The sequence below is a fragment of the Agelaius tricolor genome, unplaced genomic scaffold (genome assembly GCF_023055355.1).
Source record: "Agelaius tricolor isolate 1412-34295 unplaced genomic scaffold, bAgeTri1.0.p SCAF_101, whole genome shotgun sequence".
Lineage (NCBI taxonomy): Eukaryota > Metazoa > Chordata > Aves > Passeriformes > Icteridae > Agelaius > Agelaius tricolor.
This window is the reverse complement of record NW_027269361.1, coordinates 120,181-134,518: the sequence shown is the minus strand read 5'-3', so window position 1 is coordinate 134,518 and position 14,338 is coordinate 120,181. Positions and strand designations below refer to the sequence as shown.

The 14,338-nt window shown below is 64.5% G+C and overlaps 1 protein-coding gene across 13 annotated transcripts; it reads right to left on the bottom strand.

The window, feature by feature from the left end:
• Positions 1-109: 109 nt before the first annotated feature.
• PCBP2 (poly(rC) binding protein 2) lies at positions 110-14,050 on the bottom strand. Of its 13 annotated transcripts, none has more exons than XM_071419176.1 (16): positions 13,851-14,044; positions 11,616-11,733; positions 11,245-11,268; positions 11,094-11,126; positions 10,743-10,859; positions 9,435-9,566; positions 8,754-8,882; positions 8,278-8,352; positions 6,858-6,944; positions 6,618-6,683; positions 5,731-5,772; positions 4,694-4,766; positions 4,198-4,236; positions 3,273-3,325; positions 2,605-2,774; positions 110-665 (listed from the first exon to the last, which is right to left on the bottom strand). In XM_071419176.1, exons 2-16 carry the CDS (start codon positions 11,682-11,684, stop codon positions 629-631), a joined length of 1,146 nt encoding a protein of 381 aa, XP_071275277.1. In that variant the 5' UTR covers positions 11,685-11,733; positions 13,851-14,044; the 3' UTR covers positions 110-628. The 13 variants fall into 13 exon arrangements, with proteins under 13 accessions (XP_071275277.1, XP_071275279.1, XP_071275280.1 ...); XM_071419166.1 differs by lacking the exon at positions 110-665 and adding an exon at positions 1,150-1,935 and having other exon boundaries at positions 13,851-14,050; XM_071419178.1 differs by lacking the exon at positions 6,618-6,683 and having other exon boundaries at positions 13,851-14,042.
• Between the last annotated feature and the right edge of the window lie 288 nt (positions 14,051-14,338).

Here is a 14,338-nt window from a genome sequence, read left to right as displayed (position 1 = left end):
TCCCAAACACCAGCTGGGGTGGTTCATCCCTCTCCAGAACCAAACTGGACCATACTGGGAGCACTGGGAAGAGCCAGAGGGGTTTCAAATAAAGACTGAGACAGGCAGATCCATTAACCAAAATATCCTGCAGGTTCTATTCACAAGGAAAAGCTCCAGTCCATCTTTTTATTCAGTTTTTTTTTTGAAAAATTTCCTGACGTTACAGAACTAAACTGAAATGTTTTTTTTTTTTGTTTTTTTTTGCTTTTTTTTCGTTTTTCTTCCACTCTTACATTTCATGACAAAAACAGAAACTTCATGAGCCGAAAAAACGGGGAAAGGAGGGGAGAAGGTGCTGGGAGGGTGGGGAGAGGAGAGAGAGAAGCTTTATAAAACTAAGATTTGGGGTTCAGCAATTTTAAGAGCTGAACGAAGGAATTAAAATGCTTTTAATTTGAGAAGGGGGGGAAAAAAAATATAACCCCGAAAAACAGAACAAAAACGAAAAAACAAAAAAATTGAAACAAACTGAACCTGGTGAGTGGCGCGAGGCTGGAGGAACCGAAAATGTACAAACTAGTTTAAAACCTGGGTCGGTGCTAAGGGGCCGCAGATGGATGGCGAGGCGGGGGGGTCCGGGGCCCCCCTAACTGCTGCCCATGCCCCCGGTCTCCGAGGAGAGCCTGCAACGAGAAAAGGGCGTCAGAGGGACCCCCCAGCACCGAGACGGGGTGGGAGGGACGCCCTCGGGGGGCAGGGGGCCCCACAGGGGACCCCCCTCGGGAGGGGCTGGGGGTGCAGAAGCAGCCGGGGAAGGGAGGAGCCCCCCCCGCCCCGGAGGGGTCTGGGGGTGCTGGGGGTCTGGGCTGAGCAGGGCGGGCTCCGCTCCCAGGGCCTGAGGAGGGGGAGATCCACGGGCCCCAGGCGGGGCAGGGAGGAGGCAGCACAGGAGGGGGGTGCAGGGAAGGGGGGCACCTCCAGCAGGGACCCCGGGGTGCAGGGGGGCCCTGGGCCAGCAGGGACCCCCAGGGGCAGCCCCCCCCCAGCCCGGCCATGGCGGCTCCGGGCTCGGCCTCGCTGAGCTTGGGGCTGTGGGTGAGGACCCCCCCAGGCAGGCAGAGGGGACCCCGGGCCGGGCCCGCTGCGGCACAGATCTACCAGAGCAGATTCTCACCGTGGCAACTTTATTACAGGTACAGACAGTTAGAGAGGACAGGTGAGGCCCCCAGGGCACCGGGGATGCAGTTCCCCCTCCCCCAAAAAAATCACGGAGTCCCTTCCCTCCCTCCGCCCCCTATCCCACCCCAAACCCCACAGCTGCACCCAAACTACTCAAAAAAAAATTTAAAAAAAAGGGAAAAGGAGGAGAAATGGAAAAAAAAAAAATAAAAATAACAAGCAACAACTAGAGGCAGGCAGAGAAGGAGTTGTGACCGCTCACAGGACAAGGGGACACAGTCTCTCGGCCGGCAAGGAGAGCTCTGCTGCTGCCACGGCAGCGCGAGCTCGGTACAAAGGAAAATTAGAAAAAAAAAACCCAAAAAGAATTAAAAAAAAAGGAAAAAAAAAACTGGTGTTGCAAGTCTCCTCTCCGGGGTCCTGGTGCTGCCACCCCTGGAGCAGGCTCAGTACGGGGAAAACCTTTGCTTCTCGGCTTTGAGTTTGTTAGTGACACAGGGCACGGCGGGCGCCGCGGCGCCTTTGGCCGCAGACACGACATTTAGCGCCAGGAGAGGGACAGGTTTCATGCCAAGCAGACTGGAGACACAAGGGGCAGTCGGAAGAGGGTTGGGGAGGCTGGAGGGCGCGTCGGAGGCCCCCGCGGTGGCGAGCGAGGGGGTGGTGGTGGAGGAGGAAGAAGAAGAAGGGGTGGAGGGTTGAGAGAGGTTGATGCTGAGGTGGTCAGGGATCGTGACGGAGGCTGCCTGGGAGGAGGGTTTAGCGCTTTCTAAACTGTAACAGAGGAGAAAAGGAAAAACAACAACAAAAAAAAAAAAGAAAAAAAAGAAAAATAAAAAAGAAAAAAAAAAAAAAACACGGGTGTGGGTGGGAGGGAAGGAACAGCACAAAATGCGAAAAAAAAGCACAGGACAAACAGCGAAAACGGCGCAGGAGCCGAGCTGGGGAGGAGGAGGGAGGGAGCGAAGGAGGGAGGGAGGGAGGGAGGGAGGGAAGGGATCGTGCTGCCAGGCCTGGCCCGGCTGCACACGGGACCCCCACACCCCCCGAGGATCCCCGTGCGCCAGGAAGGAGCCAAAGTCCAGAGAAACCCTCCAGCAGCTGCTGCCGAGGGAGCAGGGACACAGCCCAGGGAGCCCAACCCCAAGCAGCCGGGAGATGCCACTGCCAGCTCCAGGCAGGGAACAGGGGCAGGGGACACCCACAGGACAGCCCCGAGCAGAGCCAGGTGCTGCCAGCAGCACCAGCAGCGCCGGGATGGCAGCGGGACAGGACTGGGCAGCCCCAGCAGAGCCGGGCTCCCCGCAGCATCCCTGGGGGGCAGCAGGGAAGGGACAGCAGGCACGGGAGGGCACAGGGAGGGAGGGGCACAGGGACAGGCCTTCCCCTCATGCGGGGCACGGGCAGGGAGGGAGGGGGGCACGGCGAGGCCCTGGCACTCACCTGACATTAATTAGATACTGGGCCAGGCTGATGCTCGCTGCAGATCCAGTTATGGTCACCTGCCGGTCAGTAGAGCCTTCCACGGGGTTGGCAATCTTGATCTGAGCCCCGGACATCTGGCGGATCTCGTTGATCTTGGCGCCCTGACGCCCGATGATGCAGCCAATCAGCTGGGGAGGGACAGGAAACCGGGTCAGATCGGGCTCAGCTCGGCCTCGCCCTGCCCTGCCACCTCCGGGGGGGACACCGGGGAAATTCCTGCAGGGAAAGTCCCAGCCCCACTCTGAGCTGTCCCGGGCGGGAGGGGACGACACCATCTTAGGAGGTGTTTAAAATGAATGGTGAGGATGTGGCCCTTGGGGACATGTCCTTGGGGACACAGTTGGTGGGGGACAGCTGGACTTGGTGGCCTTAAAGGCCTCCTCCAACCTTAACAGCCCCAGGATACCTGGGAGTGGGGTGTTAGGTGGAAAAGGGGGGGTTAAGGGATTGAAAAAAGGCTTTATTGCCTTGAAGATCACTGGAATGGGGACAAGGGATGTGGTGGCAGCCAGAGTGGCCCGGGGAGGGGTTTGGGACGCAGCCACGAGCCCACCACAGCCTCAAAGGCAAGGCCAGAGACCCCAGAGCCCCTGTGAGAGGGGCAGACCCTGCCCTGGGATACTCACATCGTTTGGAATGGTGAGTTCATGGGAGGTGGTTTGGGCAGAGGCATCCAAACCTGCTCGGAGACAGAGAGAGGGGCACGGGTGAGGGCGGGGCAGCCGGGGGGTGCAGCACCCCAAGTGCTGCCAGGTTCAGGCTGCTGGGAGGGCTCCGAGCCGGCGGGGCGGGCACTGCAGGCGGGGGGGGCCCTGCAGCCCCGCTGCTCCCAGCCCTGCCTCCCTGTGACACCCCCAGGCCTCTCCCCTGCGTCCCCTCCATCACGGCGGGACAGTCCCAGAGCAGGGGCTGGCACGGGGGCTCCAGCCAGGCACTCGCCCTCCACTCCCACTCTGGGTCCGGCTTTCAGAGCTCCCCTCATCCTCATCCTCCTCCCTGCTGCCCTGCCAGGCTGTGCTAAGGCAGGCCCTGGCTGGGAGGCTGCTCACACCCCACACGGGGCTGAGCTCATGTGCCTGGGCTGTTCTGAACACACTTTTCCATTTCTCCCCCCTTCCCCGGCCCGCTCCCTGCGAGAGGGAGCAGCGGTGGTGGCCTCAAGCCCTCACTGGGGCTGTGGCAGGGGGACACAGCAGGTGACACCCAGTGCTGTCCCCCAACTGCTGGGGCAGCTCTAGCTCCTGACAGCTCCAGCGCCTCCTCAGCCGGGGGCTGCTCCCCTCTGCGTGGTTTTTTTGGGGTGGGGAGGAGGTCAAAGCTTGGGGCCCACAGCTCGCTGGGACAGCCGAGCCTCCACCCAGTCCTGCTGCTCTCCACTATCCAGCTGTGCTCCAGGGCCCAGGCAGCTGAGCCGGGCTGCACCTCCAGCCCTTCTGGGGCTCCCCTCAACCCCTTCCCCCCCATCCGGGCACCATCTATCAGGGAGAATGAGACCCCGGTCAGCATCAATACACAACAGAGTAACTACAGATGGTGTGTTTGGATCATTACCCCAATAGCCTTTCACCTCTGCAGAGCTGGAGTCAACGCCTGTTAAGATACAAGTCACAATGAGTTTGGCTGTCTTAAGTTTAGTTTAGAGCCCCAAATGGGTAATTTGGACTTTTTTCTTTCTTTTTTCTTTTTTTAGGTGGCTTGGTTGTTTTCCAGCCATCTTAGCGAATGCACAGTGATTTTGGCACAGTCAGCAGTTGCCTGCTGTGGGCCTGGAGCAGCCGGAGGGGAGAGCGGGTGCTGCGGGCGGGGGCTCCCAGGGCGCTGGCGCAGCTGCGAGCGCCAGGCAGGCAGGGAGGGAGGGCAGCAGCGTGGGCGGACGGATGGAGAGCTGGAGGCCCTGGCCCTGCGGCCCAGACACGTCCCAAGAGCAGTGGTGGTTACCTGGCCGGGCCCGGCAGCGTTTGGGGTTAGGTTTGTGAGAGCTCGGCCCCCGGGCGGGGCTGGGCCGCGGCCGCGCGCGAACGCACACGGAGAGAAGGAGTTTCCATACCACTGAATCCAGTGTTGCCATGAGACATTGGAAAGTGTGACTGTTGCATTGCCAACTGGTGCAGCTTGGTCAGCTAAAGGAGGGACAAGGGAAGACAGGGAGAGGGAGAAAGAGAGAGAGAGAGGCTGGCGTTAGCCATTTCCAGGGCCGGGGGCAGCACTCGCCGCGCGCACCCGCACGGACGCGGCCCCGCGCCCGCCCCGGCCCCCGCGCGCCGCCCCGGCCCGGCCACGGCGGGCTGGGGGCTGTGCCCACCCCCCGGTGCAGCGAGGGCTGGAGCAGCGCAGGAACAGAAGCAGAGAGGAGCGGGAGGAGGGAGCGGTGCCCGGGGCACGGCGGGGAGCGCAGGGCGCGGAGCGCGCTCGGCTCTGCCGCGCCGGCCCGGCTTCCTCGGAGCCCCGTCCCCCGCGCCAGACCCCCCTCGCTGCCCTACAGGTGCCAGGAGCAGAGAGCAGCCCCTACGGGATGAGGATGGGTGCCAGAGGATGGAGGTGTCCGACAGCGCCGGCCGCCGCCGGGATGGTCCCTCCGCTCCCGGGCAGCCCCGCCGGGCTGGGCCGGGGCCAACCCCCCTCCCCGACTGCCACCTGCGCCCGCTCGCCGGGCCAGCTGTCCCCTGCCCCGGGAGAGCCACCGTGGGGACACGGCCACCGCGTGCTGGCTGGGGGGGGCCCTTCTCGTGCCAAATTGGGGGGGGCAGGGGGGCAAAGGAAAAGCCAGAGCTGGTGTGAAATGCCAAGCCAGGGAGAGGTGGGTTCGGAAAAAAAATATAAGGAGGAGGGAAGTGTCAGAGAGGAGGTGGGGGAGGATCCAAGGAGAGATCTGAGGCCAGATGGAGCTGGCTGCAGGAGGGCCAGCTGAGGGGGGTGAGTGGTTTTTTTGGGGGGGGGGGGGAGGTTCTGGGGAGCTCAGATCAGATCGAGTATTCGGCCCCAAGCTGAGCCAGCTCGAGTGGAGAAAGCATGGAGAAAATTTTTTGGAAGGTGGGGGAGGAAAAGGGTGGATTTCAAGACAAGAAGTTGTAAATAAAAACTTACATCTGGCTGTGGAATGGCATACTGTCCTTGAATGGTATAGGCCTACAAAAGGAGGAAAACAGTCCTATTAACAACCATCGGACAGCCACCCAGGGACAGACAGATTTCAACTAGCCAGGAAGTCAGAGAGCCAAGGTGGAGAGTTCTCCGGGGCGAGGGAAGTGGGGCAGGAGAGGCGGGGACGGATAAATGCTGTCACAAGCAGTTTCTAGGCTGGCGGTTACTCGAATTGGCCTGACGTGGCGGGTACGGGGAGGGGGTGGGCAGAATCGGTGCCGTCCCCCCCCCAAAAAAAAGGTGGCAGACAAAAAATAAGGAAAAAAAAAAAAAAAAGAAAAAGAAAAAAGGAAAAAAAAAAAAAAACCAACAAGAGAACGGCTGGGATCTTGATGAAGATGTTATGGTGTGGTGAGTCCGACAATGCTGCTATCCCTGCGCCCCCGCGCAGGCAGGGAGGATCCAACGCCCCCGCCGGCCCTGCTGCTGCTCCTGGCCCCTCTCTGCCCCGGCCCGGCAGCTCCCCCGCCTCCCCTCCCACCCCCAAAAAAAAAGTTTTGCCCCGTTCCGAGTCCTCTCGTCACTCCACACGCCTAGGACAACGTCGCCGGGCAAGCTACAGGTCAGTGCTGGCGCTGGCTACCACTGCTCACACGGCCCAGTGCTCGGAGGGGAACGAGGCGAGGGCCTGACCTGCCACAACTCCGTGTCCCCGAGGTTACAGGGGACAGCCACACACTCCAGATTCCTCCTGAAGCTACCCAGAAAGGGCGAGGCACTGGCTGGGGCCTGGCTGGCTAAGGTTTGGGGAGGTCTGGGGGGGCCGGGCAGGTGGGGGCGGGTGGGAGAGGAGGGGGAGAGGGGGGTACACAGCCTCACTTCCAGGTCACCGGAAGAACTGCAGCCCAGGCTGGAATTGGCCCAAGTTCGTTGCCATGCAGTGGCTGCCGGGTGGCCTGCGTGAGGAGAGGTTGGTGGGCTCAGAGTCCAGTTCCCAGTGGACAGGAGTCCACAGCACAAAAAGCCACCGTTGTCGGTTTTGGGGGACGGGGACAGGGATGCCACCCTTGTTGGCAGTCTCAGAGAGGCCAAGGATTGAACGGGCCGTGGAGACTGAACTCCCCTCTCACCTCCTGAGGTGGTCCCTCCAAGTCAGAGTTGAGGCACATGGATGGGGCGGTGTGGGGGTAGCTCGCACTGCCGCTGCTGTACCTGTCCTGTGGATAAATTAGAGGACTTCAGTCTCCAGGGCTGTCAATCCGAAACCTTTCGCTAACACCAAACTCAACATCCACATTAGCTCAGTGCTGATCGAGGGCTCGCCCTGCTCTACGCGCGACTCTGAGCTGCAGACAGAGAGCGCAAGGCCCACCGGGAGCGGGGCCCGGGGGCTGCTGCGGGCCTGGGCCGGGGCCGGGGGCGGAAAGAAGGAAGGAAGGGGAGAAGAGGGGCAAGGGGAGGGAAGAGATGCGTGGCTGTGGAAGCCTGCTCCTCACTGCTCTAACGGGGAGGGGGCCGGCTCCCGCCCCGCCGCTGGCCGGGGCGCGGGGGCTGCCCCCGGTGCAGAGCGGCGGGAGAAGCCGTCGGGGAGGCGGGAGGGGGGGGCTGACCGGGTTCAGGTGGGGAGGAAGAGGCAGGGAGAGGGGCAGGGGTGGGGAGGAAGGGGACGGCGGCAGCTCCGTCCCCAGAACAAGCGTGGCGGGGCTGGGAGGGGGGAGAGCGGAGTCAGGCCTGGCTCTCGGGGAGGCCGGCAGCAGCTACACCCCTTCCCTGACCCCCTTCCCTGCCTACTGAGGCCCCCACTGACCAAGCCAGGCCCTGCCCACCCGAGGGGTGTCCCTGGCACAGGAAGGCAGCGGAGGCGTTGTCGCCATGGTCTCTCCGAGCGTTGGGGCAGCCCCAGGGGCGCAGGGTGGGAGCAGCTGACCCACACCCGGGCCCGTTACAGCGGGACAGGATCCAAGGGACACCCGTCCCCTGTAAGGTGGCTCGGGGCAGGGCTCGGGCCACTGCCCAGCGCAGCGCAGGAGGAACTAAAGCCCAGTCACCTGACACTACTCCTATCTGACACCCTCCCCTCCTGAGAGACGAAGCCTTTGCACACCCCAACCCTACCCGCGGCACAGGCTGAGCCTTTGCACCCCGATAACCACTGGCAGAGAGCAGAGAACCCCCAACCTCCGGGCCAGTCACCCACAGAGGTCACAGCGAGTCCTTGGAGCCAGCCCGGGGCAGGGGGGCAGAGCCCGGCTTAGGCAGCTCGGCCCTGTTCAAGCCCCCACTGCCGCCACCACACTGGCAAACGCATTTTTTGGCCGGTTAATTCAGGAGTGTTTTCCAGCACCCTCTCCTCCCAAATGGGCCGTTTTCTTTGCCTGCTGCCCTCCCGCGGCAGGGGCAGGGGCCCGAGGCCCAGCAGAGCCCTTGGGGCCGAGGGCACAGCGTGGGTGACGGGCACGCGGAGCGGCCGGGGCGCGCTGGCAGCTCGGAACGACCCCTGCCCGCCCTCGCTGCCCAGCCCGCACCCCAGGAGCAGAGGAGAGGCCTTACCTGGCCGCCTGCAAAGATGACGGGAGAGCTGGATGGCTTGGGTCGGTACGGGATGGTGACACCCTTCGGGGGAGACTGCGCGACAGGCAGGGAGGACAGGTCAGACACCTCGCGCCGCTGGCACTGGCAGCCCCCTCCCCACAGCCCACACCCCCGGGGCTCTGCTCTGCCCCTCCGGCTGGCCCTCTGCTGACCCAGGGCAGCGAGACCTCCTCCCCACCTGGGCACAGGGCCGAGCGAGGACACCCAGCAGCACAGCAGGGCCGTGGGTGACACCGTGAGCTGCTCTCGAGGCCCTGCTCGACCCCGGTTTTAAGCAGCTCCGAGCCTCACCTGGATGAGGCTGTAATCCCCAGCTATCCCTTTATCCCCCAGAGGCTCCTTTCTTCTCCCTCCCCAGCACTTCCAGCCCTCCAAGGGCAGCAGGATCCCCTGCAGCACCAACTCCCAGGGACAGGCCCGGGGAGGGGCCCTACCTCAAGCATGACGACGCAGATCTGTTTGACGCACTCGATGATGGACTGTGGGATCCCAGCGATGGTGATGGCTCGCTCAGTCGAGTTGGGCAGCATGTCCCCTGCCACCTGGACCTGTGCCCCCGTGCTCTGCCAAGTCGAGGGTTAAAAATAGCCCGTCAGACCCCGGGCAGGGCTGAGACCTCCGTGACCAACCCTGTGCCTGGTTATACATAGCCAAAACTGCCCCCCCAGCTCCTCCTGCCCCCAAAATAAAGTCCTTTAATCCCAGCTGGATACAATTCGGTCACCAGGAGCCTGAGGCAGCAGAGGGGGACCTGGCCTCAGCCCGTCCCTGTAACCCAAGCCAAGCCAGCAGAGTTAATCTAACAGCACCCAGTGCTAAATGGCACGGCCAAGGGCAGCGCTGGCCTGGAGCCCATCTCCCTCTCCAAAATCTGGGAAAAGGCTGGGGAGAGGGCGATCAGGAGCCATGGGAACGGGGGAGCAGGAACCCAGGCTGTGAGAGACGATATCAGGCAGAGAAGAGTCTGGCCTGAGTCTCATTCTGCCAAGCACTAAAATACAGGGAGCACCAAAAACTCCCAGTGGTGCCACATCCCTTGGGCAGGGACAACACCGGGATTTGCCCCTGGGAACACCTGAACCCCCGTGGGTCCCCACGGGCTGGGCAGCACGCACCTCTCGGATCTCCTTGATCTTGCAGCCTCCTTTGCCAATGAGGGACCCGCACTGGCTGGCGGGCACCACGAGCCGGAGGGTGACCGGGGGCCGGCTGGCAGCTGTGCTGTTGGTCATGGAGCTGCTGATGTCCTGCGAGGAAGAGGAGCTGTTGAGGGCTCAGCCCTGCGGGGATGGCACGCGCTGGGGACGTGCCCGGCACAGGGACAGGGAGGTGACGCTGGCACCGGCGGCCGAGGCCAAGGTGACCTCGGGGCTTTCCCAGGACTCGCTCAGCAGCCCAGAAAAAACACAGATGTATTTTGGGGAAGCAGCAGCCAAACTCTGCTGCCTCAATGGAAATGGGTTTAGGCACCGGCCCAGGCTGGGTGCCACCTCAGCCAAGCAGGAACTGGTGCTGGAGGGGGCTCGGGGACTGCACGGCTCCAGGGTCAGCACGGAGCCTCCCTCTGCACCAGGGATCAAGGCAGCAGCTCCGGGAAAAACAATCCCGGCGCCGATTACAGCGGTCATGTGCTGGCAGGGGGAGGGGAGGCACAAGGCCAGGGCTCAACTGACCTACTAAAGCAAAGCTTCAGCTCCAAGGCCGGTGCCCAGAGCGCTGCAGAGCCGTGCAGCCCATGGAGGACTCTGGCTCCCTGCATTCGGCACTAACAGCTCCAAGCCCTGCAGCCTTTAACGCTGCAGTGAGGGCAGGGAGTTTGGGGACAGAGCTGCCAGCTCAGGCTTGTTTGTCCCTGGGTAGTGTCCCAAATCTAAAGGGCAACAGAATTTGTACCACCACAAGCAAGGTGAGGGCCACAGAGCTCTGCCCCACACCAGGTGAGGAACACTCCCAACCCCTGCTCCCTCCAATCCAGAAATCTCAACATCAAGCCCTGAGAGCAGGCTCTAACACCTGCAAGATCCAGGTTATGTAGCAGCAAAATCCTCCCTGGAAGTCACTGATTTAACAGGACCAGGGACACGATGCAGCTCCTGCAGCCCCATTTCCTCCTTGGCAGGGCTGGGGAGAGAGCTGAGCTGTGGCGTGTGCTGGGGGGAAGTGGCACCAGCACCAGCAGAGCCAGGGGGATTCCAAGCCCCGCTCTGCTCCACGCTGTGGGCAGGAAGTCCCTGCGGAGCCCTGGCTCCAGCACTGCCTGGACCTTGCCCCAGCACGGCACCGGACAAAGATCGGGGCCAGGCAGGGAGACGCCGCTGCCCATGCAGAACAGCGGCCCTGGGCCCCCCGGGGCCACGCCGGGGTCAGCTCTGCCGGAGACAAGGGATAAACGGGGCAGTGACTGCAGGGGGCCGTGGACACACCTCTTCCAGTTTGTCAATGATCATCGCAAAAGCTTTGAAGATGGCGTTGGTGGGTCCCGCCAGGGTGATGATCCGCTCGGGGCAGTTCCCTTCCGAGATGTTGATGCGAGCTCCGCTCTGCGGGGAGGCAAACGCCACCTCAGTGCCCGGGATTCCTGCGGATCCCCCGCCGGGGACAGAGCCCTCCCTCCTCCTCCTCCTCCCCTCCCTCGGCTCGGGCAGCCATCTTCTCCTCCTCGGCTTCCTGCCGCGCCTGCCCACAGCTCCCGGCATTCCCCGCGCCATGCCGCCGCCGCGCCGCCCGCGGAGCCCGCGCCAGGCCCGCCATCCTGCCCCGCTGCCGGCACTCACCTCCTCACGCATCTTCTTCACCGACTCCCCTTTCTGCGAGGGAACAGAGAAGGGAGAGAGGCGTCAGCGCCGCGGCGGGTGGGCAGGGAGGGAGGGAGGGGGACGGAGAGAGGGGGAAAGGGAGGGCTGGGGGAGTTTGTTCCTCACTTACCTTCCCAATGATGCTTCCCACCTCCTGGGATGGAAACAAAAGCACCGTTAGTCAGCGTTTTAAAAACTCCTGGAGCCCCAAGCCTAAACTCGGCTCTTTTCACAGTCAAAACAAGCTCCTGAGCACTTGAGTTCTGCCCCTCAGATAACCGGGGTTTAACCCAGTTGCACTGATCTTGTTCCCACCTTCGCTCCCATTAAGTCGCTCTGCCCCCCCCCAATAATTATTTCCTTTGCTGGGTGCGCCCCAGGATCTGCCCGGGCACCTGCAGCACGTTCCTAGCCCCACAGCAGCTCCAGGAGACCCCACGGAAGCGCCCAGCCCACCCCGTGCCCCGCCAGGGCTCCAGGCAGGCGGCTGGGGACACGAACCTTGCCGTGCATGAGTAGCCGGATGGTGAGCGTGACATTGAGACCCCCTTCGATGACTCCGGTGTCCATGGTGGGCAGCGCGGGGTCGGCTCAGGCTGCAGCAGCGCTCGGGCCTCGGCTGGGGGGAGAGGGGCTGCGTGAGTGGGGGGCTGCGACCTGAGGGGCTCTGCCAATCCCCCCCAGCCTGTCCAGGCAGGATTCCAGCCTCCCTGTGCTGCTGCGCCCCTCAAATCACCCCTTCAAGTGTTGGGACAATCCGTGGTGGTTTGGCTCCTCCTCCTATGAATTTCCAGAGCTGAACTGGCCCCATCCCATCTGGATCCAGCAACTCTTGGGGTCATGAGGGTCCTGCTCAGCCCCTGCCTCCTCCCAGCCCTGCTCCTTGCAGGCGTTTCCCTGAGGGACAGCTGAATACTTCACGGTGACCCCCGGTAGCACTGGGGACACAAATGGTTCCTGGACACAACCAGGGATGCCGAGGGGACACTGAGGATTAATCGTGGTCCCTACAGGTCCGGGGAAGCCGCTGTTCGCTGCGAGCCCCACACTCTTCCCAACCCAAGTCTTCCTGCAGCTGCCCGATGGGAGCGGGCACCCCAGTCGCAGGGGTTCGGCCCGCTGGACAGGCGGGATTGTGGAGAAAATAAACGGCATCGGCGTTCCCGAGCCCGCGCGGGGCCCCCCGGAGCAGGTTCCGAGGCGATTCCCTCAGACCCAGATAAGGCCACATGAGCGCACGATCAGGTTTCAAACCACCTGAGTCGGCAGCGGTTGCAAAACAGCCCGGCCGGCCCCAGCCGAGCTTTTCATAGGAATCCGGTAAATAAACTCCCATTTCGGCCGCCGCTTATGCCTCATCAAAGTTTAACCACGGCCGAGGCAGGCCCGGGGCCGCGCTGCCTCGCTGGCACCAGGGCTTTGCCGCGGCCTGCATGAGCCCGGCCCGGCATTCCCCCGGTTCGGGGAGCGGAGCCCGGGATCGCAGCTCCGACAGCGGGGCGAGGGCGGAACGGGCCCCGAGCCCGCCCGCCCCGGCAGCCCGGGCCCGTCCCGGGGACAAAAGCGGCCGAGCGGCCCCGCCGGGGGTGACGCGGGCCCGGGCCGGGCTCTCGGCGAGGCCTTTCCGCAGGGAAACTTCCCCGAGCTCGGCCCCGCGCCGGATCCCCCCGCCCCCGGCACCTCCGTCCCAAAGCCGGGGACGCGGCTGCTGCGGCGGGGACGCGGCTCTGAAACGAGACCGTCCCTGAGGCGGGGACGCGGCACCGGAGCCAGCTCAGCCCTGCGGGGCGGATGGGGGGGGAACCGGGCAGGGAGTCCCGGCTCCAAGCCGGGCCGGGGGGAGCGGAGCGGCTGTCCCGGAGCGACCCCGAGTTGCGATGGAGCCCCCGGATGGGACCCGATCACAAGGGGGGTGAAGGGGATCCCGGGCCGGCGGCTCCGAACGGGGCTCGGAGCCCGGCGGGGGGAAACCGGCCAAGCGCCGGGAGAGCGGGAGGGCCGCGGGGAGCGGGGGGAAAAATGGGCCTCTGCATCCCGGACCGGGCCGGGAGGCACCGACCCGGGGCTCCGAACCGGGTACCACACCGTTCGGCTCCGGGCAGGCCCGGGGGGAAGACCCGGATCCCCCGGGGGGGGGGCGGCCCCGCGCAGGCCCGTCCGTGCGCCCCCTTCCCGCTCCGGCGGGGGGAAAACAACAGCGCGGGATGGCGGAAAAATCGGGCCCGGGCGGGAAAAGAAAAAAAAAAAAAACTAAAAGAAAAGAAAATAAAAAAATCAAACTCCAAGAAAACGGAGTAGAAAGAAAGAAAAAAAAAATTCTCCCCACGCCCCTCGGGGCCCCCCCGCAGCCGGCCCGGGCGGGGGGCGGCGGCGCCATGTGACGCACGCGGCGCCCCGAACCCCCCCTGCCCGGTTCCGGCGGGGGGGGGAGCCGCGGGGGGGGCGGCGGGAGGCGGCAGCGGCGGCCCCCGAGCCCCCCGGGGCCGTTTGTGCCCCCGGCCGGCGGCGCGGGGCGCGCGGGCCGCACAGGCCGCACAGGCCGCGCAGGCCGCGCAGGCCGCGGGCGCCGTGAGGGCGCGGCCGGCGGGGGGGCGGCGGGGGGGCCGCGCTGAGGGCCCGGCCCGGGGGGGATCGGACCCGGATGGCGGCCGGGGGGGCGAGGGGGGCCCGCGGGGAGGGCCGGGGGGCGGCGGTGGGGGGGCGATTGGGGGGGGGGGGGCGGGGGGTCGGGCCTACCTGTGTCGGCGCCGGTAACGGCGTTGGGCGAAGGGCGCTCCGGGCGGAGCGGGAGGAGGGAGGGCGGGAGGGAGGGGGGGGGAGGCGGGGAGGGAGCGCGGCGGGCGGGCGCGCGGGATGGCGGCGGCGGCGGCGCGGGCGCGGCTGCTCCGGCTGCGGCGGCCGCGGGTCTGGGAGGGGGCGGCGGGCGCGGCCCGATTTACACCCGCCCCGACCCGGAAACGCACGGCGCGCGCGGGGCGGGACGGAGCGGCCGCCGCCCCGCACAGCGCCCCCTTGCTTCGGGGAGGTCCGGGAGGGGACTGGGGCAATGGGGGGGAACTGGGGGGCACTGGAGGGGCCTGGGGGGCAACGGGAGAGCAATGGGGGCTCTGAGGGAGCTCTGGGGGAAATAGGGGTAAAGGGGAACGAATAAAAATGTGCTAGAATTGTGTATGGGAGCTATGGGGCAACTGGGGGGAAATAGGAAGGGCTGGGGGGCAATAGGG

Coding starts and splice junctions, on each gene's coding strand:
- PCBP2 (XM_071419166.1), bottom strand. CDS start 11,684: ATGGACACCGGAGTCATCGAAGGGGGTCTCAATGTCACGCTCACCATC. Junction 5,773..6,617: donor CCTGGGCTGCAGTTCTTCCG/GTGACCTGGAAG, acceptor CTCCTTTTGTAG/GCCTATACCATTCAAGGACA. Junction 2,775..3,272: donor AACTCACCATTCCAAACGAT/GTGAGTATCCCA, acceptor GTCCCTCCCCAG/CTGATTGGCTGCATCATCGG.